This window comes from Talpa europaea (genome assembly GCF_964194135.1).
Source record: "Talpa europaea genome assembly, chromosome: 4".
Classification (NCBI taxonomy): Eukaryota; Metazoa; Chordata; class Mammalia; order Eulipotyphla; family Talpidae; genus Talpa; species Talpa europaea.
In genome coordinates, this window is record NC_140070.1 from 143,699,278 (window position 1) to 143,724,321 (window position 25,044).

Here is a 25,044-nt window from a genome sequence, read left to right on the forward strand (position 1 = left end):
AAGTCCAACTGGTAGCCAAGAACTGCAGATGTTTCATGAATAGATTAACATGGTCATAGACATACTGCATGGAAGATAAGCAGGCTTCTGTTTTCTGTCATAAAATTCTTGTTCAAAGCTTCCTTATCAGATACTGATCCCATGGCGTGGGCTTCATGCCCACTCCCTTAGGGTGTGACCCTAGAAAATGTTTCTGAGACAGGAGATGTCCAGCCATGGCCTCTTCAGCAGCTACATCACCTCAAAGCGGGGCAGTCTTGAGGAGTTACACATACTTTGATGGCTTGAAAAAATTATTACTCCATGTACACTCCGTATTGATAGTAGATCTTATGACTCCTAATTCGAACATATTTTACGTTTAATTTTTGGCATCATTTCAATGCACTCTTCATGTCCCTTCAAATTTGTTCTTCAAGGTAATTAACTCCTAGCTTTGGCACAAGAGCCAATGTTGGGAGGCTGTTTTTGGCTTTGGCTGTCTTTTCTGTAACAGTGTGTTTAAAAAGGGAACTTTATAAAGACCACTTCACAGGTGGCTTGGGCTTACCATGGAAATCTGTTGTACGCCATGGTTTTCAGACCCCAAACCATTAGAGTACATCTAGGGAGTTTGACTGGCGTTGGTCCTTCTGTGCCTGCATTTTCGTATAGTTGCTGGGAGACAGTTTCTGACTCCAAAGGTGACTCCTCCTCCACCCACGCCCTTCCCTAGACAACAGGGAATTGCGTCAGCAGCCCAGCTGCCTCTCACAGGGCTAAGTTCACCAGGCTTTCTGTTCTCCTTTCATCGAGGCTGCTGAAGAACAGCCCTCTAACGTCCTTGTCCTCTGCCAGCCCAGCGTGTTTTTTTTTTGTTTGTTTGTTTTTTTGTATTTTTTTTAAAATAATAAATTTTATTTTTATATTCCCCATACGATTGCAACCCCCCCATTCTGACCCCAATCCCTCCCCTCCCGCCCCCCACCCCCCAAAAAGTGTCTCTGGTTCATAGTTTTTTGTTGATTACTCAGCATTCAAAAAAGCCCAGCGTGTTTTTAAAGAGCTAGAGCTCGGGCCATGGGAGAGTCGTCCTCTTTGCAGGATCGATGCTGCATGGTACAAAGCGACTCTGGAGGTCCCTGGCGGGCTGGATGGGGAAGGATGAGCCTCGCCTGTTCTCAATGAAATTAGATGCTAATGGCAAAGACAGGAAGGCCAAAAGCCATTGCCCAGAGCCAAACTACGAACCCTTGTTTAATGGAAGGACGTTTTAGAGTCAACCCTAACATAATTATGTCACTTTCTTGTTTTCCTCCCATCTCCCTATGTTCTTCTAAAATCCTGTATCAAAACATTGAGCTCTGGGAGGCATTTTTCATTCCCTTTCATCTAAGTTTACAGATCTCTGCGGTTACATTATAGCTGGGGGAAGCAAAGAATGCATTCCTAGCCGTTTGGTCCATACAGGCTTCACCGTGCATCTAACAGAGGAGAAAGTGCTGCAGTGCACCCCAAGGACTGCATGTGTGTGGCTCTCAGCTACAAACTCCAGTGGAGGAGGAATTTGAGATTCTGAGGGGCTGAGTTGAAGAGCACCAGCCGAGAAGCAGAAGTCAGGACTGCAGTGGTAGGGTCTACTCTCCAGTCTCTTGATAGCAAATGCCCTTGATGTACATCGTGCTACATGGGCTGCCATAGTGATGGTGGAGAAGGAGGGTGGGTCAAGGAAGGCCTTCATGGCACAGAGCAGTTCACTATCCTAACCTGCTCCTCAGATGCCAGGCAGGAGGCACACCAGAGGGTCCAAAGCTGACCTGAAAGTGTGTATGAAGAACCTGTTTCGATTTATGCCACCTGCGATTTCAAGAGGCCACAGCTCCTAGGAAGTGTGTTTGGCGGAGAAAGAGGGTATTTAGAGAAGTGGGGAAAGAGATTTTGGTAGCAGTAACAGAAACTACCTGAGAAACACAGAAAACACCCTAAGATAATTATTTTATAAATAGAATTGAAAATGCCATGTCTATATAGTAACACTGTAAGAGCAGAGGAGAGATGGATGTAAAAACTCAACAGAGGGATGGCGAAAGACAGGGCATTTGGTGTCAAGAACATTTGGAGAAAGTAAAGAGGAACACACGTGGAGCAGTCAGGGGTGGGGTGACCCACGGGTCCATTATGCAGTTACCTGTTAAGTTACGAGATAGTCATGAGCAATTGTGGGTAAATCTGTACAAGACAGCAGCAGGAAGGCTGACTTGATGGGACTCAGGAATACATGATCCACGTGGGAAGCTTGGCCATGAGAGAGGAGAGGGCATCTGGGGACGCAGGCCAGGGACGGCTACTCAAGGCAGAAAGAAAAGGACAGAGTAGGACAGAGGGGTCTTCTGTTCTTCTGCTTCCACGGGTGTGGGGTCAGAGACATGGGTGGACATGAGGATCGAGACACAGGCCCACGGGGGGACAGAACTCTGGTCTCTACCCCCAAGGACCCGAGGGCCTCTCCCAAGGAGAGTCAACAGTGTCCTCAGTGACCAGACCTCACGGACCACCGGGACACAGTCAGGTTCGGGCTGGCCCCTGTGCCCCAGAGACAAGCACTTCTGCGAGTCAGCCTTGCAAGGCCCATCCTCGGAGCCATCACCAAGTCCTCCATTTGCACGCTCTCGGGGTTCACAGTCACAACCTTCAAGGCTGGTCACCGGCCCACCCCGGTGACCATCCTCAAGGTCAAGTCCCTGAATCTGGCTTAGAGCAAACAGTTCGGGCACGTGCCGTCTGCCTTACAGTCTTCCCAGCCCCGGGGCCCATCTTGGTGTCTCCCTTCAAGAGTGCAGTCCCCGGGACCTGAACAGGTATTTCCAATACAAACAGGGTCTTGGGGACACCCGACTGCTCACGGTGCGAGGGACGTGTGGCCACTCCCGGGTCACACTGAAGTGCCTGGCCCGAGGAAGCGTCGCCTCAGGACCACGTGAGGCGAGACTGACGTTCGCTGGCCAGACCTGCCGCACATCTCAGCCACCACCCCCGGCCACTCCATTCCACACTCTGGACGGCCCGGGCCTTATAAGCCCTCTGCCTCCAAAACCAGAAAGGCTCTTTTCAGGACCCACTGTTCTGTCTCTGTGGCCACAGCAGCGGCTGAGCAAGGTGCCCACTGGGCTGAACTAGCACATCGGCCCACGCCGGGCCCTTCCACAGCAGCTCCCCACCCCCCCATCGAGGGGCTTGGCGGGAGCGCTAAGACAGCAGGCCCTGCAGGCCAAATGCTGGAGAGCACATTCACTGTTTTTTTTTAAGTATGGATGGAAATGTTTGGCTTCCCAAGGATGCCTTTACCAGTGGTAAGCCTGCACATCTCTAGAGAATGTGTGCACTTGTATTTTCCAATTTTGATTCTCTTGGAGACTTTCTTTAGACCCTGGTCTTGCCCAGCTTGATGGCCTGTGAAAGCCCCGCGCCATTTCAGCAGCCACCACGCAGCTTCCTCTGACCACAGAGAGGAGCTCACCAGCTCTGAGTCACACAGCAGGGACGGGCGACCTGGGGAAGGGCAACACTGGCCCTCGGCCTTGCTCTCCAGGCATGAGGCTGATGCCCCAGGCCAGTCCATGCTGAGATTGGATGGCTAGGGCGTGGGCTAGCGGTAAAGAGCAACTGATTTTAAAAGACATGAGTTCCAGATCGTCTGTGAAAATGGAAAAAGCATCTTGCTGTTCTGACTCGTATTTCTGAGGCTGGCAGAGCAGCCCTCGGTCCTGTCCCAGGCCTCTCCTTCTGCACTGGTCAACCCCTACCCTCCTTTGGCATCTGACCTCCCCTGGAAAGCTCCCCTGCGGAGGTGACACCTCCCCCTGGTGCTCCAAAGTGTCACTGATGTGGGGCACCTCGGCTGGCACATCAGTACGGCTGGCAATGTCCATGCGCGCGTGTCCCACTCACTGGCCCCCATTGCCAGCCCTCGACAGACAGATACTCACGCGTGAGTCAGTGTATGGTGCTGGGCGGCTCTGCTGAACCAGCCAGAACTTCTGGACAAGCTTGTTCCCTGTCCTGTCAGCTTGTTCCCTGTCCTGTCCTCCATGGCCTGCACCCCGGTGTCCATCTGTGCTGGGAACAGACTCAGCTTTCTGGAGTCTGCTCGTCTTTGTATCCCCAGAATCTAACACCGTGTGCGGCACTCACAGGCCATGGTAGGTGTGTGTGTGTGTGTGTGTGTGTGTGCGTGCGTGTGTGTACGCGTGTGCACACGACATGAAAATAAATCACCCACTTAAGTCATCCGGAAGAACATGCAGTAAGGTCTGGATGCAAATATCCAGGACACGTGTCTGCGCTGAGGCACTGGTGCCAGGACAAGCTTGGAGTGTCCCAAGGGTGATGGGCTCCCTCCTGTGCGTGACCTTCCCTGGAGGAGGGGCCGATCACTCAGAGGCAGGACTTCTGATCTGAGGATACACTTATCCTCCAGCTAATTCAGCGAGTCAAGGGCTGGTCTGCGTTGAGCCCCCACTTTTAGTGCTCTGTGAAGGGCACAGTCAGGGGGATTAAGGTTCCAAATCCAGAAAGGCAGAGTCTGACTATGTGGGACCCACTTCAGACTCCCCACAGGCCCTCACTGCAGCAGGCAACCGGAGTCCGGAGCTCAGCAGGACCACCGGGGGGTCCCTCAGTGAACAGATCACACAAGGGTGTTTTCGTACCTGGCCTAGTTGTAATTCTTTGCGTAGCTTCAGGATATACTGAAGTATTTGGGAAAATAAAAGCTGCACCCCCTGCAGACAAAAGGAAAGACAAAACGTGTGAAGGTCTTTGCGTGGTGCTCCATCCCACAGCGGGGCTCCGCCGGCGTGGCCCCGTGACAGCCAGAGCAAGGACCCCACCTGCCGCGGCAGATGCAGGGCGGGCGGGCAGGCCCAGGGGCTGGACACAGGCTGCCAAGAAGAAAGCAAGAGGAAGCGCTCCATGGCCACGTGCTAGAGTCTTGGGTTTCGATTTTACACTTCTTGCTAAAGCCCCTCCACCCCAGCCAGCGATTCCATTTCATTAACAAAAAATCACCTGCATATGGAGCATGTTTTAATTCCTAAATTCATAAAACCCTGCGAAGCATAGTACAGAACCTTTGGGAAGGAGGACCAAAGAATGATGACTATTTAACCAAAGACTATATGGAGCTTATTATTAATTAACCCAAATCTTTATTCAATGCCTGTTTTCTCTCTCTCTCTCTCAGTCAATGCTGATATTATCAGCAAAAAAACCTCCCTTTTCACAGTCCAGCCCATTTGGAATCTGCTGTCCTGTTCTCCAATCACTTCTATGCGTCACAATAACAAAAATAACGACATCAGAGATTTCTTGAAATGTTCACTCTGTTAAAATTCTTTGTAAGTTTACATTATTAAAAGAATTCTGTGAATTTACAGAAAATATGTGTAGCTCAAAGGAGTTCCTAGGAAGGGGAATGACGTGGTGTGAGGGATTTGCCATTTCTGATGCTGAGGCCACCACCAGCTGATGTGTATACACTAAAAAGCAAATGTCTTGACACTGAGAGCAAAATAAAATAGCGATGTCATTGCTAATTCTAAAACCTGGACCCACATTATCCATTTTAAAATGAAAGGGAAAATATTTGGAAACCAGCAGCATGTCTACATGAGGGCTGCAGGGGACCCCAAAACCCTTGCTGTTCTGGCCCCGGCCTGGGTGGGGTCAGAGGGTCCCTGCAGTGGGGGGAGGGGAGGGGATCCCTGAGGCCAAGCTTCTGTCATTGCTTCCATCTGGGCGGAGGAAATGAGCCCCAACCAAGAGCACACCCATCCCTGACACACCCATCCCTGACACACCCCCTCTACTCTGAGCCCAGGAGGGAGGTTAGTGGGATGAAGCAGTCTGTTAAACTCCGCCAGACTCACAAGAACATAAATAAACAAATGAAATGCAGAATCAATGGTTAGAGAGAGAAGAGCAAGGGTCTGGGTTAGTCACTAATTTTATCTCCAAAACTGTAACAGCGTGTCCTTCCCCCTTAAGCGAAAGCTTGCAGAACACACAGCCTGGCATGGCCTCCTCCTGCCTCCTGCAAAGCGTCCTTGCAAGGTCAGAGACAAGCCAGGTGGCCTATAACTTTAACCAGGAAGGGGAAAAAAGAAAACTCCTGCTTGTCTAGTAAAAATTCCGTTCAGAATAAAAATGAAGGAAGAACACAAAAGGGAGAAGGTGAAGGCTGCTCCCCGCCCCATTTTCTACAGACAGTACAGCGCATTTTTAGGGAGCAGGAGCAGCGGGTTTAATGCAGCAAAGGTGAGCCACGGGCCTGGCGAAAGGGACGTTCTGCACGATGACCTCTTGGTGGAAGGGAATCCTTCCGAGGTCAGGGCAGGGGAGCGTGTGGGCACCAGAGCACCCCCTGCCTCCAGGGGTGGTCACTGCAGCGCCCAGTCCCCTATGGGCTTCCTGCCACCCTGGGGCACCACCGCCCAGGCCCACCTTTCCAGCAAGCCACCTGCAGACCAGACCTGGTGCTATGCTCGTCCTGTGGGGCAGGGCCAGGGCCAGCATTACCTGTGTTTCTAGCATGCATTAACCGCGGAGAGTTTTGTAAGGCTTTATCAACATCATCTGAAGTCAAATGTGGAAGAGGAGCTACAAAACAAAACACAAAGCAACATCAAAATGGAAAAAAAAAAAAGGAGGGAATTACCTTTCTTCGAACAGAAAAATAGCAAGAGTGAGAAACATCTCCCACCCGCACCCTAAGGGGGTGGCTCTGGGAAACGTGTCCATGGCCAGCTGCCGGGCAGCAGGCTGGGACCCAGGTGGCAGCCCCCGCAGGGGCAAGTGGGTGGGTGCCAGGCAAGGCAGTGACCCCGCACAGTCGCCCTACTGCTACCCTCTCCTTCCACCGCGCAGCAGGCGTGCTCAGGCCCCAACCACGTGCCACGCCTGCCTGTCGGGCTCCGCCATCTCGTGATGCCAAGGAACACCCCTGCTTTACGCCCAGGACCATCTCAAGCGGCCCCGGTTAGTGCTGGGAGAGGTGACCCCTGGTGCCCATGAGGGAGAGGCCTTGCAGGACGCTCGTCCACGTGGAACCCCACGGAGACTGAGTGACGGGTGAGCAGACTCGGCTCCATGTGCCTCTGACGTATCTTCTTGGCTGAAGGGACCCTGCAGGAGGCTGCTGAATGCTAAGGGCCGCTCTGGCTCCTGGTCGAAGGGGCGGCTACTGTCCACGCACCTTTACCGAGGCACCACCTTGCGGGTGGCGAGCGCTCGGCTCCTAAGTGGGAGTGAGGGTGAGGAGGAGACCTGGGGGAGGGGGGGCTGAGCATGTTGGCTACAGGAGGAGCCCGCGGGGCGGCCATCTTACTCTCTCTGAGGTAGTGGAGATGCGAGAGAAGGATGTCAGCATTGTAGCTCGGGGTGAGCCTCTGAAAGTCGTCTTTGGTCATTTTGCACAGTTCCTTCCCGTCGATGTTCTGGAAGGACAGGATGTCCACGTCGGGGAGGCCATACTCCTTCACTGCCCACTCCAGCCACTGCCGGACGTGGTCTGTGCTCCACAGCGTAGGGTCTGCAAGACAGAGAGACACGCGCGTCACCCCCAGGGACCTGTGTCCAGGCCAAGGCTCGTTCCAGGGGCCCAGCCAGCCGCGGCTCCCAGAACAGCCCCTCCACGGTCCAGAAGCACCTGCCTCAAGCCAGGCTCGGGGGCTCAAGGGAAGGTCAAAAACCACCAACAGACTGACACCTGCAGCCCTCCGGTCTTCACATTGAATTCATGATTCTGAATCATCCACACCGCCCGCACCTGCTGCTGAGCCAGGCGTGTCGGTGGGCATGGGGGAAGGCCCTGCAGTTCCCCCATTTATTTTCTTATTTATTTATTCACAACCCCATGAAGATGGACACTTTCTTTCCTTAGAAAATGCTGGTACGTTTATATGAAGAAAGAGCTGGCGATACATGGCAGGTTTATGCAGATGAGAGATCGCACAGACACTCAGAGCTGGGTCTGTATGAAACACTGAAAAACACTGGCCACAGAACTGGAAACACCGAAGGGAAGGCAAACCACACCAGTGCCTCCAGGAGCAGCCACTTCCCTGGGAGGGTTGTCAGTTACTCCCTCTTCCTGCAGAGACCTCGTGTCCCAGCTAACGTGCACCTGCAGCCGGGGGCGCTGGCGCCAGTCACACGGCACAGCTGGAGACCCGCTCCCACAGGATACTGGAGGCGCCATCACGCTCTGCTGCCACAGACGGATGGCACCCCGAGGAGGACCAGGAGGCCAGGGCCCGGGGGAGGAGAAGCAGGTGACCCCAACGGAAAACAGCCCGGGCCCGGGGTGTTCACTGGGAGAAGGCATCTTCCCAGGTGCTGAGCTTTGAGAGACACCCGGGCGGGGGCTGGCACCCGGAGTTCTAGCCCCGGCATCTCTCTACCTGCCGCAGGAGGCTGCTTCTCCGTTCTGCGTCTGTCACGTGTCAAATACAAACCTTGACCTAAGTCCCCTGGACAGGCCCTCGAGGTCAAGTATGCCCACTGTTCTGAAATCCGGTGTGTGAATTCAGGCCCAATGCATCCGGCCCATCCCGCCCCCTCACCCCGGACACTCCAGAAGTGGCCACACCCATCACCCCCACTTTACATGTGTATCAAATGCACACACTTTGTGTTTTTAAAATCAGCACACATGCTACCCGGCTTGCTCTAGCACTCAGCGCTGTATTTTCCAGACGTATCCAATAGAACACATGGAGGAATATCCAATCACCCCAGCAGCCCTTGGGCACCCCACAAACACCCAATTTGCTCTCCCACAAAACTCCCTGTGCACGTGAGGAGTCGGCACTGGCCCGGCACCTGGCTCCACGTGGAATCACCCGGGAGATGGAAAACTCGGATGCTGGGTCTCCCCCAGGAAGACTCCGATATTATTTGGCCGAAGGGCAGCCTGGGCCTGAGCACCCGAGCTGTGAAGGCTCCCGGGTGATGAGCGCAGACAAGGTCAGGCCGTGCCCCCAGGACCTGCGGCAGCACCGGCCTCAGCATCACCTGGGCGCCAGGGCAAGGCAGGGTGTCCACGCCCCAGACCTGTGTCTCCCCCACATCTCCAGCATCACCTGTCCGTGCGGCCCAGGGGGTTGGGGGGCTTGTGGGGAGGCCCTTGGGCGGCACCGCCTTCTCCCTGCCCGTCTCCACCCATGCCCACATGCCCATCTTTCCTGGAATCTGCAGTCAAATGCTCTACCACTGAGCTATACCCCCTTTCCTGGAATCTGGAAAGGTCTCAGTTCTTGCTGCAAAGGGTCCACAAAAACTCGACAGCTGCACTGACAAAGAGGGGCGCTGTCCTTGTTACCCACGTACGTGGAGACGCTGTTTGTGAACCTGGGACGAGTCCGCGGGGGCCCAGCTTCACCCAGCTCACTGCGTGCAGACAGCGCCGGCCCCCGTCAGGGTTCTGTCTCCAAGGGTACCACATACTAAACCCCAGACTGTGTTCCCAGTGGCCTGCTCTCAGGACGCCCCTAGTTCAGCCCTTTGCCCTCAGTTCCAGGCAGAGGGCAGTGGCGTGAGGGGTGCTGTCCACTGGCCCCTTGGGTCACTTCCCAGGAACCCCACTGCTCGGGACCAGCCAGACCGTCTGGTTTGCTTTGTGTTGCCTCTAGTACCACAGGAGGACGATTTGCTGTTGTAGCTGCTTCTAGAAATCAGCTCATTCTGGAAAGGAATTTTCTTCTTTCATTGGTGGAACCAGATAATCTCAAATTATACAGAAGCAACTGCCTCAAAATCACTGGGTTCATGTTCGTTCGTGAACTGACACCTTCGGAGGCCAGTTAATTAGGGGAGTCTGATCTCTCTGTCATTCCTGGGGGTCCCTTTTTTAAGTGTTTTTATAAAACTTCTCCCAAGGGTGTAAAATGTTAATCTCGCTTTCTTAAAACAGTTCCTTCATGGAAATCGCTTCAGTTGAAAACAACCGAATGGCGCAAAGTCAGCTACTCCCGTATCCCTCCGGGACGTGGGCTCTTTGCTCCTGCCTGATGTTCTACCTCCGGTGGCGAAACCACCACCTCTGGACCGGCTGGCAGGTCAGTCGTTACCACCTTCCCCACGAACCGCCCAACAATACATTTCAAATGTCTTTTTAAAGGGCACAGTGTCTGAACTAAAAATTCCACTTCTAGAAATTTATCCTAAGGAAATAGTAGCGGATGTGTGCAATGATTTATTTTCAAGGATGTTCTTTGCAGCGTTGTGTATAATAGCCAAATACGGGAAACACCCTAAATCCCCAGCAGAAAGAGAGCCTGTTATGTCTGTCGTGGGGCCGGGAATGTTCCTGACATTTAGCAACTTAAAATTATACTGCTGGGCATATTATTTTATGAAAAAATGTTAAAATAAATGAAATTTGAAGGTCTGAAAATTCAGCAGCATAATTCTGTTTTGCAAGGAAATATAAAGACATGGAAGAAGCATAAGACCGCCAGGCAAATGCCAGCTGTTGTCTCTGGGGAAAAGCAATGGAGAATTTTAGATTTATTTTCTTTTTCATTAAACTGTGTTTTCTCATTTTCTACAACATATAATAATACGTGGATTAAAAACTAGTTTATAAAAAACATATTCTCCCCCATGCTTCAAAATCATAACAAGTCCTTATAAAAGATTCTGAAGATATATGTATTAGATGTATATATTAAATTATATGTGTTCTTAATTATATATATTTAAATATATATTTAGGATTTATATATCTAAGGATTATATGTATTTTTAAGGTATTATTATAAAATGTCTTTTGAAGGTATAGAATTTAAATCTCACTTTCTTAGTTTGTTTATGGAAGTTGCTTCATCTGAAAAAAAATAAAATAAAATGACACCGAGTCAGGTTGCTCCTGTATCCTTTTGGGGTTTGAGCTCCACACCTGCCCTCCAAGTTGATAAGCAAAGATTGTCAGCAACCAAATATGGCCACTGAACATTCCTTCCCGGCTGTCCAGGGGACCCCACTATCCAGATCTATAATAAGGCACCATCCCAACCCTCAGCATGAAGTACACAGGCCTCAACTCTCAGGCCCCGTCTTCATGGCTGTCAGCCCAACCACTCCCTGGGCCCTTCACCCTCGTCCTATAGCCTCACACAACCAGGTCTCCATGGCGCCACCCCTGCGCCCATCCCGTGGGGATAAGCCCGTCCCCCTACCTGCAGCATCTGTCTCGCAGGGCTGGAGGAGTCGGCACTGGTAATGAGCCTTGGACTGTGGAGACTGGAGGTCCCTGTGGCCCCAGGCCAGAGCCCACACTGAGCCTGCCCCAGCCAGGGTTAGGGGCGGAAACTGCGGTCAGCATTTACTAGGGTTCACATCAGTGTGCTGCTCCCCACTATCATTACCCCTCAGCTCTGCAGAGAGCCCCAGCAGCCTCTCGGGATCTCCCCTACACTTGGTGTCACGACAGCAACAATTTCCTGTCCCTGTCCCACCACCCCACCTCAGAACGGCCCACAGCACCCCAGGAGATTCAACAGGTCTTACAGCCCCTTCCTATTCCCTAGCTGTGCACTCGAAGGGGAGCGGCAGGGGACACAACAGCCCCTGCCGGACGTCACCTTCTCCCTAGGGTGCTGGTTCAGCACCTGCCTCCTGACCCAGAGGGGACTGGGCCTGGTCTTCTCATCTCTAAACAACACATGCAGTTCCAGAACTTGAGGCATGCCTCCGACAGGCCCAGGACTCAGACTGCTGAAGGTCAGGCAGGAGTCATGACTCCTGCTGCACACACGAGCACCTCTGGGTCCAGGGGTGCACCAGACACAGCTATGAGTGTCACAGGGCAGCCGCCACAAGCCAGCTCAGGAGCAGAGTGTGTCGTCCATGCAGAACATGCAAGAACAGGGAGGTAGCAGCTGACCACAGCCCGGAAGACAGGACGAGGCTTGACCAGAGAGCTTTGGTCTGAGCCTGAATTAACAACAGGATTCTGATAGAACTAGGGTGATCGTGATCGAGAAGCCCGATAGTTTAGGGGAGCAGCTTGGGCTCAGCTTCCTACCCACAGAGGCCTGAAGGGCCATGTGGAGGGAGGAGGGGTTCCCATGTTGGGAGTGGAGGGAGCACAGCCACAGCGGTGATGGAGATCACAGTCGGTCCAGCCAAAGACAGCCTGGAAGGTCTGGCTGAGAAGACTGGACTTGCCCACCTTGAAAACATCTGAGGAATCAGGAAAATATCTGAAATCAAGCTCAGCAAACCAGGTGATCAAGTGAAAGGCTCTCCGGCCAGCCAGAGTGTTCATATTTGGGTTGGGATTCAACCACTTACTGGATGTGACCGCTAGCCGCTCTGGAATGTCTTTTCATTTTCTGTGGATAATTAAGGGAAACGTTAGGAGAATCAAGAAGCACAGGAGAGAATAGATGTGAAAGCGCGCTGCCAACAATAACATGGCGCAGAGAAGCAAGGCACCTGCACGCTGGACTTGTGCTCTGCAAACGCTGCGAAAACGAAATAAACAATCTATTATCGCCGGGACAGCCTCTTCCTTCCAACACAGAAGTCTGATTTATCGCTTTATTTTAAGAAGCCTTTGGAGGTGCTTCTGCCAGATGAATCATGAGCCAGTGAAGATAAGCTATTTGCTTTCAGCCCCCAGGCCAATTGTTTTGAAAACATCTTTGTCATCATCCACATTTCACAGACATCAAAGCGGCATCACAGTGGACGAGGGTGAAAGGCAAGGAGACATGTGCCTCTGCAGCCTCGGGTCTGTAGCTCAGACTGCACCGGGAATGTCCGAAAGTTCGATGAAGGCTCGCTTGGTAAAGTGGAATTTAGGAAACAGGTAAAAGCGAAGCAGAGTCTGGAGGTGCACTTTTTAATGTATTGGGGGGAGAGGGATGCGAGGAGGCTGGAGGAAGGAGGAAGATTCCTATTTTTGTACATCTCCCTGAAACTGGGTTCTGACCTACTAGAGTTTCATTGCCGCCAGGAAATATAAAGTAGCTGTGTGACTCAAGCAGAGAACATTACGTTGCTGAAGACGCACTGAACCTCTGTGAAACAAATGCCTCATCCTGTTTCAGAGGCCCCGCTAAGGGCACAATAGAAGATGAAACGAGGGTCGAGCTAGTGAAATACAGCCCTGAGTGGTTTTTTTTTTTTCCCTTGAACAATATCAACATACAATATTGGCTTCCAGATAGAAAAATCCCCCAGAGTTAGGAAAAATACCTAATAAAACAAAATGTATTTCTAAGTCACATCTCAATCCCTGAGATGTGTTTATAAATCCAGGTCCTGGGCAAGTGTGCCAATCTACTTGTCCAAGACACCAGCAGTCTGCAAAAGTAAGATTTCACGTTTCTTCCCCTCCTGACTCGACATTCTCTTCCCAGCAGAGAGAACTGGCTGGAATTTGAGCTTCACTCCATAAATTGAAATATAATCTCAAGTAAAGGGCCGGGTCTCCCCTGGTGGCGCAGGTGGTTGAGCGCCGCGCTGTGAAGCTGTCCACAGCCTCTGCAGCGCTGGTTCCATCCCGGCCAGCCGGCGAGGATCCCACATGGCATGACAGACCTCTCCTGTCACGCCCGCGGCTCCCCTCAGCAGTGTATCTTGTCAGTCTGCCTGTTCTGTTGCCCGCTCTGTCACTGGTGAATCCTCTCACCCTCCCACACATCTGGCCTGTACTCCGGTTCGTGTATAAAATAAATAATTTTTAAAAATCAAGTAAAGGGCCTTATACGCAAGGCTGTTTCTAAATATTTTCATTTCTAAACCTATGAATGGGGTTTGTCTACCATTTTGAGAATAACTGACCTCTAATTTTTTGCATTTTGACAGGTGAATGAGAGTTATATTACCCTATTTTTTTTTTTTTACATTGGTTGCTATTTATTTTCTTGGTGGCCTATTTCATGGTCAATTCTGCAAATGTACATGTTTTGAAAGAACGCATATTCTCTAACTGTTGGGTGCAGGTTTCTATAAATAATAACTGGATCAAAATGGTGTGTGCACATATATATGCGTAACCAGTTATATTTACGTATCACTGACCTATCACCAAAGTGAATGTGTCTACTGCTCCTTATAGTTCCTTCTACATCTCAAGTCTGTATTATTAATTATATACCAGTTAGTCACTGTTATCTATGTTTCAAGAATGTCAACTCTTTTCATTATGTAATAACCCTCAGTTATCTCTAGTAATGCTTTTTGCTTTCAATTTCCATTTGTGTCAGTTTTATTTTGATCAGAATCTAGCTTACCTTACTCCATGTGCTTGCTGTCATTCCTTTTTTGAGTTAGATGTTTCTATAAACAACACATGACTTTGGAGTTTTTAATCTAATTTATCCCTCCCCATCTTTCATGGAAAGTTCGCTCTACTATTTGTTGTTCCTGATCTAATCTAATTTCTACCAACATTTTGTGCTTCTATTTACCTCTCTTCATTTCTCCTTTCCAAGTGTTTTACCGGTCTACTTTTGTTCATTCCTTTCTCCACTGATTTGATTCGTTAACATTCTACTTCTATTTAATCTTTAAACTGAATATGCTTGTTATTTTTTAAACTAAATATAACCATCAAACATCTTCTTTTCCCAAAGAACAAAAGAAATAGAAAATTTTAGCCCTGGCCCCCTTATCTGATCTTACATGATAATGTTGCATGATTTTTTTTTAAATTTTTTTTAAAAGATTTATTTGTTTATGTATTTATACAAGCACTGGGTACAGTCAGAAGCGCGGGAGGGTGAGAGAATTCACCAGAGCCAGAGCGGGGAGCAGAGCAGACAGAAGGACCGAAGGACACTGCTGAGGGGAGGAGCGGGCAGCAGGAGAGGTCTGCGCGCCATGCGGGACCCTCCTCCGGTGGCCGGGGAGCAGCCGGGGATCGAACCGGTGCAGCAGAGGCCGCGGGCAGCTTCGCAACCCAGCGTTCAACCGCTGCACCACCGGGGAGGCCCAATATTTTAATAATGTTAGTTTCATTTGTGTTCTCCTGAAATTTCTTTTACTCATTTAAAGGTTTTATTCTAGGGCCTCCCCGGCGGCGCAGCGGTTGAGTGCTGGGTTGAGAAGCTGCCCGCGGCCTCTGCGGCGCCGGTTTGATCCCCGGCTGCTCCCTGGCCACCGGAGGAGGGTCCCGCATGGCGCGCAGACCTCTCCTGCCGCCCACTGCTCCCCTCAGCAGTGTCCTTCGGTCCTTCTGCCTGCTCTGCTCCCCGCTCTGGCTCTGGTGAATTCTCTCACCCTCCCGCGCTTCTGACTGTACCCAGTGCATGTATAAACAAAACAAACAAACAAACAAATAAATAAATAAAACATGCCTCTATAAAAAAAAAAAGTTAAAAAAAAATAAAAATAAAGGTTTTATTCTAAAGGATCCATTGGCTTCACCAAACTACCAAACAGGTCTGTGGCAGCGGAAAGGAAAACAGGTTCTGCTGGTTTCACAAACGATTTTCCTCTACTGCCTTCTATGTCTGTTTTGTTGCTGAAATGTTTACTAAACTTGTAACTGTCATTATTTTCCGACAGTCTCCCTTTTTTCCTTTGGATTTAAAGTACCGTGTCTTCAACGTCTTACAGTCTCACCAAACGGGGTGAGTGTGGACTTACTCCTCATTATCCTTCTCTGCCGCTTCATGGATGTGGAGAACGATCTTATTTGGGGAAGTCTTTTCATCTCTTCAAATATTTCATCTCTTCCACACTCTTTACTTCCTCCTTTCTAAAACTTCTACTAGAGCGACACAGGACATTATCACACGTCCTTCCCTACTCAGCTTTTTCTTATACTTTCAATACTTGGTCCCTTGCTGCCTGCTAAGAGACAAACACATTTATCTTCATTAGCCCGCTCTTCAGCATTTTTAAATGTTTAGCCCTGCCTCTGAATTTTTAGTACTTTTTGGTCCTGAGTTTGCATCTTTTACTGTGTTTTTAGGAGTTCTTACTGATTCTTCTTCAAAATTAATCCTTGTTTTCCATAGCTCGAACTTCAATTATCTCACATCCTTCAGTGTTTAATCACACTGTCTTGCTCTAGGTAGATGGTTCCTTCCTGTTTTTTGTAATTTAGGGTTGCAGAGTCATGTACAGTCGGTCTTTATCTGCAAGAAAACTGTAAAGCTTAGCTTAAGGGCATGTCTCCCCAGGAAGATTTTATATTTACTTCTTACAGGTCTCCAAGGTCATCACGAGGCCATGGCCACCTTCAATGCTAGCCTGGGCACAGGGGTTGCTGGAAGATGCAGTTGTGTGCCTGTGCACATACAGGGGCAGTCAGGGACCCAGAGCCAACCCCCCCTTCTTGGTGCAAGGCCAACACCTCATCTCTTGCCCTTAGTTGACCTTGAAAACCCAAATCTCCCTGCTACTAATACTCCTCCCCCCAATCATCCCACCTAAGAGGACCAGGTGCCACCAGGAGAATGGGTTGTTCTGTTCTCAGTTTCTTGATTGCTTTCACTCTCTAAGAAGCTCAATTACTTTCTTCCCAGTCCAACAGTTCACGTGAGAGGATGTCAGACACCATGCAAGATGCCAGGAGCGCTGCCAGAGGGATGAATCTAAGTCCTTTTGCAGTCAATATTTTACCAGAACCAAGAGTCTTTTGTGCATGCTGTCTGCTATTGACTCTAAAACTTACCTATTTTCAGCCATCAACCTAGTTCATGCCATGCTCTACTTCACTCATTCATGAACACTCAAAAACTAACTGTGCTTGTAAATTGTGCGATGCCCTAGGACAGAGCCAACAACTGTAAGGGAACCTGCCCAGTCCCACAACTTGCTTGAGAACCACAACTGAATTATGCATTTTGTTCAAGAAGACACATGACTGAAATATTTTTGTGGGCTCTAACTGTATCTTTGACATATTGACATCCCAAACTATTTCACTATTTCACAACAGATGAAGCCATTTGCTTCTTGAGTGGAGTATCTAATTAATTATTAGATTTTTGTTGTCTTCATGACCCTATATTGCCTCCCCCCAGGGACCATTTGCTTCTTGAGTGGGATATCTAATTAATCATTAGATTTTTGTTGTCTCCATGACCCTATATTGCCTCCCCTCAGGGACCCCCATGACAACACTGCTTCGGCTCATTGCGACTTAGAATTGGAGCAACTCATCCCACTAAAAACTGTCTCCCTGTTCACGTTTTCTTCCTTGTCCCTCTTTAAATGGCGGCATCCCAGGCCCTCCACTCCCTTCATTCTAGTGATAGCCCTGGCTCTTCTATCCGCTCTATCCATTTCTGTCCATTCTATCCATTTCTAACAACGAAGCGCACGCTGAATAGCTTTCCTAGGGTTGTGAGGGCCACCAACTAAAACCTCAGATGTGGACTAGCTCACTGTTTTGGGGACCAGAAATCTGAAATCAAGGTATGAGCCCTACTCCGTCCCTCTGAGCCTCTGGGGAGAACCCTCCTTCCCTCTTCCTGCTCCTGGTGAGGTCAGCAACCTCGGTGCCCCCAGACTTGCAGCTGATCAGCCCAAGCTCTGCCTCTACCTCTCCATGGGCCTCTGAAGTCTTCCCACACCACCCTCCTTCTGAGTGTCAGTGTGCAAAGGCCTCCTTTTATAGAACATCAGTCATTTCATTAGACCCACCCTTATGACCTCATCTTGTCGTGATTAAATCTGAACACACTGTTTCCAAATAAGGTCACATTCTAGGAGGGTGTGTGTGTGTATTGTTCCTCTGTGTGTCTGTACATGACCAGCACACATGAAGCTGGGCTGATAACTGAAAACCTCACAAAGTGCAACATCAGCCAAAACTAGCTCTCTTAAAAACACTATTAATTAATGCGCTCTCTCTCTCTCTCTCTCTCTCTCTCGCTCTCGCTCTTGCTCTCTCCTGTCTCTGTCTCTCTCTATATATAAAGATCATATAGATGTTTATATAATTACATAAGTTATTTAAATATTATACATGCATACATATATACATGTATATACATACACAGAGAGAAAGAGAAATTGGTTCTGCTACAACCCAATTGGTTAGTTCTGAACAACGCTGACTACCACAAAGATGAACTAAGTAAGATCTTCAAGAATCTTGCAGCTCCGACTCCTATGAATCTGTGCTTCCCACTAACTCGACAGAGACCACCATTCATTCAATAAAAGCACTTTTATGACCTCGGCACACAGGTCACAAGTTTGCTGCCTTATTGCAAAACACTAAATTACCAACTCACAAAGCTCACTATCCAACAGAAGAGACAGGCTTATAAATAACTAGCTCTAATAAGATTAAACATAACGGCCATCTGGCCCAGTCCGAGAGTATATTCTCGCATTTCTTGTTATTCATGTTCTTTTGAAGCCCAGTTTGGAGTTGTCGTGTTTGAGAAGGATCATGTGAAAGTCTGGTGAGCTCTCTACCACCTTGGGAACTCCGAGTTATGATTTTCCAATAAATCTGAGAAGCAAAGACTCACAATAGGCATGTGTTCTCTGCGCTGAGCTGTTCGCTAACATGGTTCACTCTGTCCAGGGGACGTCACAAGACACAGGAGAAATGGGGCGACACACTGAGGCAGGAAGGTGGCCATGCTGACAGCCCCAGCAGACCCTGAACTAAGTCCAGGGATCCTGCTTTTAGGATCCCGCACAGAGAAAAACAGCGCCTTCCCCATGAAAATTATTTCTGAAAACAGGGATTAGTTCCCCAAACCACTCTTTTTATTTTGGCTGCCAGGAAGCTCAAAGCTATACTGGAATCTTAATGCCAGCATCTCAGCCAAGTTTGTGGTCAAAATGACTGCATTCTTTCATGCGATCTGAGTTTTCCATTAGAATTTCTAATTATCTTGGTACTGATCCCTGTTTTCTATTTGATCAGCAGTTTGGTTCACATGTTTATCAGCAGTTTGGCTCATAAAGCATATCAATTCCTTCATGGAATGAAATGGTACATCTATATCTAAGTAACTATATAGCAGCATTAGAGAAAATAATATGAAGAAAAATAAACCATGATAATAACAGAATTGGTAAAATGTCATAAGAGAAGCAATTCAGTGGCCAGAAGATTAAAGATGGCTTCCTACCCAGGGTGGATTTCCAAGTTTCCCTGAAGAATGAGAAGGATTTGTTGGTGGAGAAAGAAGGAAGGATACTACAGCAGAGGGAACACCCTGGAGAAAGATGCTGGGCAGTGGAAAGGCAGCCCCAGAGAGCAGAGTCATGTGACCAGAGTACAGGACAGGGCCTAGGAAGATGGCAGGGGATGCAAGGGAGTTAGGAATTGTAACATGAAGTGCACAGATGAAGCTGTTCTTGACCAGCCATGTTCATCTAAGCTCATTCCTTAGATGCTGTGTGTCTGAATTACTCATTTGAGCTCTAAATTACACTCTCTCCTCCCTGTCCATGGGTCTGATCTACTCCTGCCAGGCTGTGGTGATCTCTGTGAGCAGCAGCAGAGCAATGGCCAATGAATACTCAGTGAATATGTCATGGATTGAGGAGAAAGTGCCCAGCGTGGAGGGTTTGAGCAAGACTCAATACAAGTAGTTTCAGCCATAAGTGTTCTGGGGACCAAAAAGAAGGGGTTTTAAGTCATGAGATTTATTTGTAGGGACTGGAAAACAGTAACCACTCGGTGAGTGAATGGAGAGCGCAAACCAGTGCAGAGGTGACTGTGGCAACTCTCTCTGCGACTTCTGACTACCATGATTGTTTTTGCTCACTACGGATATTTTAAAAATTGAAGTACAAATGTTTGAGATGCTCAGCACTGCAGGATCAATGTAGGTAATAAGAAGAGAAAAAGAACAAACTTTCAAAATACTAGATGCTGCCAAAAACCAGAGGTGCTGTTGCATTTCGGTCAGCATTTTGCAACTTTTAAGAAAGTAAACCAAGACTGTGCCTTCCTCTTTGTCAGACCTCTAGGTTAGCACACTACTCCCTCAATACCTAAAAAGTAAGAGTGATTACCAGAGACTCACCCTGCACACGGAGGGGCAGCTGTTGGAAGATGTTTCATGAGACTCATGAAGTTTAAGTTCTTTAGAGCAAATAAGTTCAGTTGTTGAGTGGGGATCCACTGTTTCTAAGTATTGATGTATGTTCACAGTCTAGGTGAGGCAGAAGTGGAAGCAACTGGAATCAGACACTCACACAGTATTGCGTGCCTCTAGTGGGCCTCAGTTTTCCTATGAATGCCTTGAACCACAGACTATATAACTGATTGTGTCAAATCAACACATTCCCGTAATACATCTTATTGGAGAAACTTTAGAAAGACAAAATTCCCTTCCTACCAAAAGCGTGATTTTTTTTCATTTACTTTTCATTTTTTGGAATGTCAATATGATATCATTAGTTATTTTCTATCCTCCCTTTATGCCCACTCTCCTGTTCTAAAAGTGACATTTCATGTCTTTATTAAAAATAAAGTGCATTAAAACAAAATTTACGTGGCACCTGTTAGCTAGGTTAGTTTCTCAAAGCTTTTTGTGCATGAAAATCACTGGGGAACCTGTTAACAACCTGTTTAGAAACCTCAGTACCATGGCTATATTCAGAAAATTTGGAAATGTGCATTTTTAAATCATAAGGTTCCTAGGTAATTCTGACACGTATGGTTCTGACCATACTTGAGAAACATTTTCCAGTTGGTGTCCACATTTAGCTAGGCCAACAAAGAGATATTAAACTGTCCCAGAGCACTCTCTGCCCCGAATGTGCTGAGTGAGGCACCTGGTGCTGCAGCTGGAGGCACAGATGCAGCTGCTGATAGACCTGCCCCAGCCCCAGGTTCTGCAACCCCAGGACCACATTGGGGAATTATCCAGGTCACACTACTTGGGCCCCTCTTATTATTTATTGACACTCTGATCTACACCAATGTAAGACAACACAACCCTATAAGACAGAGATCTAGGTCTACAATAGGTACATCAGATAGATAGAGGGGAGGGAGCGTTATGGATGGAAGCAGGAAGAAAGGAAAGATGGATGCATGAATGTATAGATGATAAATGGGCAGACAGACAGACAGACAGATAGAAATGTGACTTACTGTGTATGTAGCACACTTTGGGCGGGGGGGGGGGGGAGACACAATCAACCACCTTGCCAAGAAAACAGGTAGAAGTCAGAGCTACCCAGAATGCCCAGAGGCCCTCTTGGTTGAGTGCCTTCCTCTCAACCTTCCCTGCAAACTGAGAAATACACTGTTCTCTAGGTTTAGAATGGCAGCCAGGCCATCATCTCCACATTAGTTTTTAATCCTAAGGACACAGAATTACCTATTTGATTGGGGTGCCCATCTCCCACTGCCTGCTGATATCGTGAAGCCAAACAATACCCAACTTTTGTTAACTGTGCAGGATTTGTAAGTGCATTTTTAAGACGTGTGTATATATACACACATATGTATACATACACCTCACCCTTGTTTTCATGGTCTCTGCTCTTTGTCAATGAATTTAAACTGACTCTACCTTGCTCCCTGGTACGTATCTGTAAGCTCTCGCGAGTCCATTCTGAAATAAGGAAAATAGGGAGGCAGTATAAATATAAAGGAAGGTATGTATTTATTGATTAGGGCTATCTTATGAATGTCTTTATAGCTTAAGAGTTAATTAAATACAGTGAGTCTTTAAACCAAGGACTTTGAGATGTGAGAAATCATGCCTCACACCTGAGCTCCAGATCTGAACACACATAGCCCCCCGCCCCCCGTCCTGTGTTTCACCTCCCTCTCTGCAGACCCGCTTTTTGGTGAGTTGCATCAGGACCATTTTTAGGTCTAGAGCATGAAGTGATGTATTGGACTGAGGGTACAAATGCCAAAAAGTAATGTTTTCTCACACACCTGTCTTTATGGTTTGCATTTACGAGTGCTAATCAATATGTTTAACTAGTAGGACCAGTATGGGCCAATCAGAACCAAGTTTGGAGAATCTTGCCGAATACGCAGAGCACTCTCTGCCCCGAATGTGCTGAGCGAGGCACCTGGTGCTGCAGCTGGAGGCACAGATGCAGCTGCTGATAGACCTGCCCCAGCCCCAGGTTCTGCAACCTCAGGACCACATTGGGGAATTATCCAGATGGTGCAATGAAATTGTGTTTGCATGCATGGGTGTGTGGGTGTGTGTTCATCTGTGTGTCTGTGGATGAGCACACCTACATGAAGCTTGACCAATAACTGAAAGACTCACAACTTGCAAAATCAGCCACAACTAGCTGTCTTACAAACACCGTAACTGAATAACTGCCTGCACTGGCATGAAGCAACCAAAGGAGGGAAGAGCCAAAAGAGGACTTTCTTCAGGAGACGAAACCAGTCTTCACACAAAAACTGACCATGAGCCACTGTGCATGACCATCCTTCCATCCATCCAACCAGCATTTAGTGAGCACCTACTACGTACAGAGATGGTGGCTGTAGCGACGTGACTAAATTGGCTTTTTGCTTCTTTGCCACATATATCTCGCTACCGGTGTCCAAACATTTCACTTCATGTACAAAGCTTCAAGTCTGACCCTTCTGACAAGGATATGATGGCATGAGACCATACGGACAGCACCCCAAAATCAGAGCTCGTTGGTTAAAGGCCGTTCGTTGAGCAGCCCCAGCCCTCCCCTCCCAAGTCTGCGATTCCACAGGAACCAAGACGGGAGTCCTCCGCCTGGGCCTTCGCTAGACTGATCCTTTCACTTTTGAGAACTAAACCTTGATTTGCCTGAATGGGAGACCTTTAGCAAAGGGTCAGATGGTCTGGGCAGGTGTCCTCTGTATTCCTGCCCCGTCGTGCCCACACACGGCAGAGGCTGGGCACCTGCAGGCCTGCACTCCCCACCCCTCCTTTCCCCAGGTGCCTGGGACAGCCCCTCGAGCACCTGCACTTCCAGTCGCTCCCCGCTCAGCAGGACTTCCCTCTGCTCCGAGGCACGGCGCTAAGCTAGGGGCCTTGGGCACGTGGCCCAGTTGCCACGAACAATCCACACATGTGACCCTTTGTGACCATCAGGGGACATTTTGTCCCTCTCATCCGGCACACAAGACTACCTCTGCTGTCACCTGTGAAGGTCTGACAAAGTGCTTCAAGGTCAGGGAGAGTCCCCAGGAATGACAATCCTTCTCATACCTAACTGTCCCTGATCAGCTTCGGGCTGTTTGCGCAAAGCCACACAGGGACAAACCTGGCGAGAAGCACAATCCGTGGACCCAAGTCCAGTGTTTTACCGAGTACTCTGCACTCTGAACTGTCCTGTCTCCACAGGTGGAGAAACTTCTGCCAGCTCCCACTGACAATCACCACTCTAGACCACCAAGTGAAGGGCGTCAGAAGCAGGTGACCAACACCAGGTGACATCATGCTTTGCAGAATATAAAAAAACAACAGGACAGGGGCCTCCCTGGTGGCGCGAGGGGATAAGATGCAGCACTGTCAAGCACTCCGCAGCCACTGAGGCACAATTTTGATCCCCAACCAGGGAGCTACCCACATGGCGCAGCAGACCTCTCCTGTCTCCCCGCTGCTCCCCTCAGCAGTGGATTTCAGTAGATCCGCCTGTTCTCCCCACTCTGTCTCTGGTGAGTCCTTTTACACCCCCCACCTCCGGCCTGTACCCCAGTTCTTGTATGCATAAATAAATAAATCTTTCAAAATAAAAAAGCCAAGGACAGGCAAAACAAATCCTCAAAATCCAACTGCAGACCGAGGCTCCCAGAGGCGGGGTGGTGCGGGGAACAAAGGAGCAGGGTCCAATGTGCTGCGGGAGAGGACGAGGGGGCTTTGGTGGTGGGTGTGGGGTGGTCACATGCATCTGACGGGGTGACCGGTACCCCTCCATGCACAGTGCTGTAAGCCAACATTACGCCATAAAGAGCGCTACAATGAAATAAAAAGAGGAAGCTGGCCGCGCTGCGGAAGGCGAGCCCACAGGGCCGGGCGCTGCGGGCACCTGACCTGCCGGGACGATCACTCTGCGCTCGCTGGTGGTCATGTTGGGAGGGGGCACGTGCTTGTCCTCCAGGTAGCTGCCGTAGCTCATGCCCACGGTGTCCGGGCTGCCCACCATCTTCCCGCCTTTCGCCACACTGCATTCATCGGGGGAGTTCCTGGAGGAGACAGATGTTTCCATTAGTGAGTCCCCAGGGCACACCTCTCTGGTCTTGTCACACTCGGAGAAAGCCCAGGAGGGACAAGGTGGGGGGCCAGGAAGAAAGGAGGAGCGGGGAGCGGGAAATAGCAAACACAGAGTGTGTTCGAGAGCGCGTGTCTGTGGCATCCCAAATGCATACGTGGCAGCCCTCCCCCGCCACAGTGCTGTTTGGGGGCGCAACCTTTGGGAGATAATTAGGTTTAGATGAAGCCATAAATATGAGGCCTCCAGGAAGTGCTTAGTGTCCCTCTAAGAAGAGGCATGACCAGAGAGTTCTCTCTGCCCCACCCCCAAGACCAGCGAGGAGGTGGCCACCGGCCGAGAGGAGCCGGCACCAGACACCTACACCGCGGCGCCGTGACCTTGGGCTTCTTGTGTCCGGGCTGTGAGAAATAAATGCCTGCACTTGACACCCCACATCTATGGTACTTTGCTCTGGCGGCCTGAGCGGACCACGCCAGTGCCCACGCAGCCAAGCCCGGCGGGCACAGGGGCGGAGCCGCCATGGGCTTCTCGTGCTCGGCCAGCAACCCCACCTGGGACACCCGAGTGGACGCGGCGCAGGGAACTCCCCGTGACAGTCACAGGCCACACGCACACACGCCGGGAGGCGGCCCCAGGGACACCCGAGAGGCTGGTCGAGCGTGACAGCCTCGGCAAGGCCTCACAACGACATCCTCGAGCTGAATTTCCAATCCCCGCAGCCAGCCTGGGCAGCCGAGCTTTGAGGACCAGCGGGGTGGACACGAGGGGCAGAGAAGGCACCAGGGCACGTGCCAGGGAGGCGGCTTCAAGAGTCCCAGGACGTGTGACTCTAATGGGGACATTCCAAATAGAAAATGCAGCCTGACCAGAAGCGAGCGTGGCGAGCTC

The 25,044-nt window shown here is 49.6% G+C and overlaps 1 protein-coding gene across 4 annotated transcripts in view; it reads right to left on the reverse strand.

Moving 5' to 3' along the window:
- Positions 1-25,044, reverse strand: part of ERG (ETS transcription factor ERG) — a gene marked incomplete at its 3' end in the record, with an annotated part of 50,672 nt that overhangs the window by 11,504 nt on the left and 14,124 nt on the right. For 2 of the 4 annotated variants that reach the window (XM_084231511.1, XM_084231510.1), the window contains exons 2-5: positions 23,976-24,127; positions 7,364-7,567; positions 6,556-6,636; positions 4,689-4,760 (exon numbers count right to left, since the gene is read on the reverse strand). In XM_084231511.1, the coding sequence (XP_084087637.1) occupies positions 4,689-4,760; positions 6,556-6,636; positions 7,364-7,567; positions 23,976-24,127 (509 nt within the window). The remainder of the gene's footprint in view (positions 1-4,688; positions 4,761-6,555; positions 6,637-7,363; positions 7,568-23,975; positions 24,128-25,044) is intronic. The other 2 variants (XM_084231513.1, XM_084231512.1) reach the window with 1 other exon arrangement.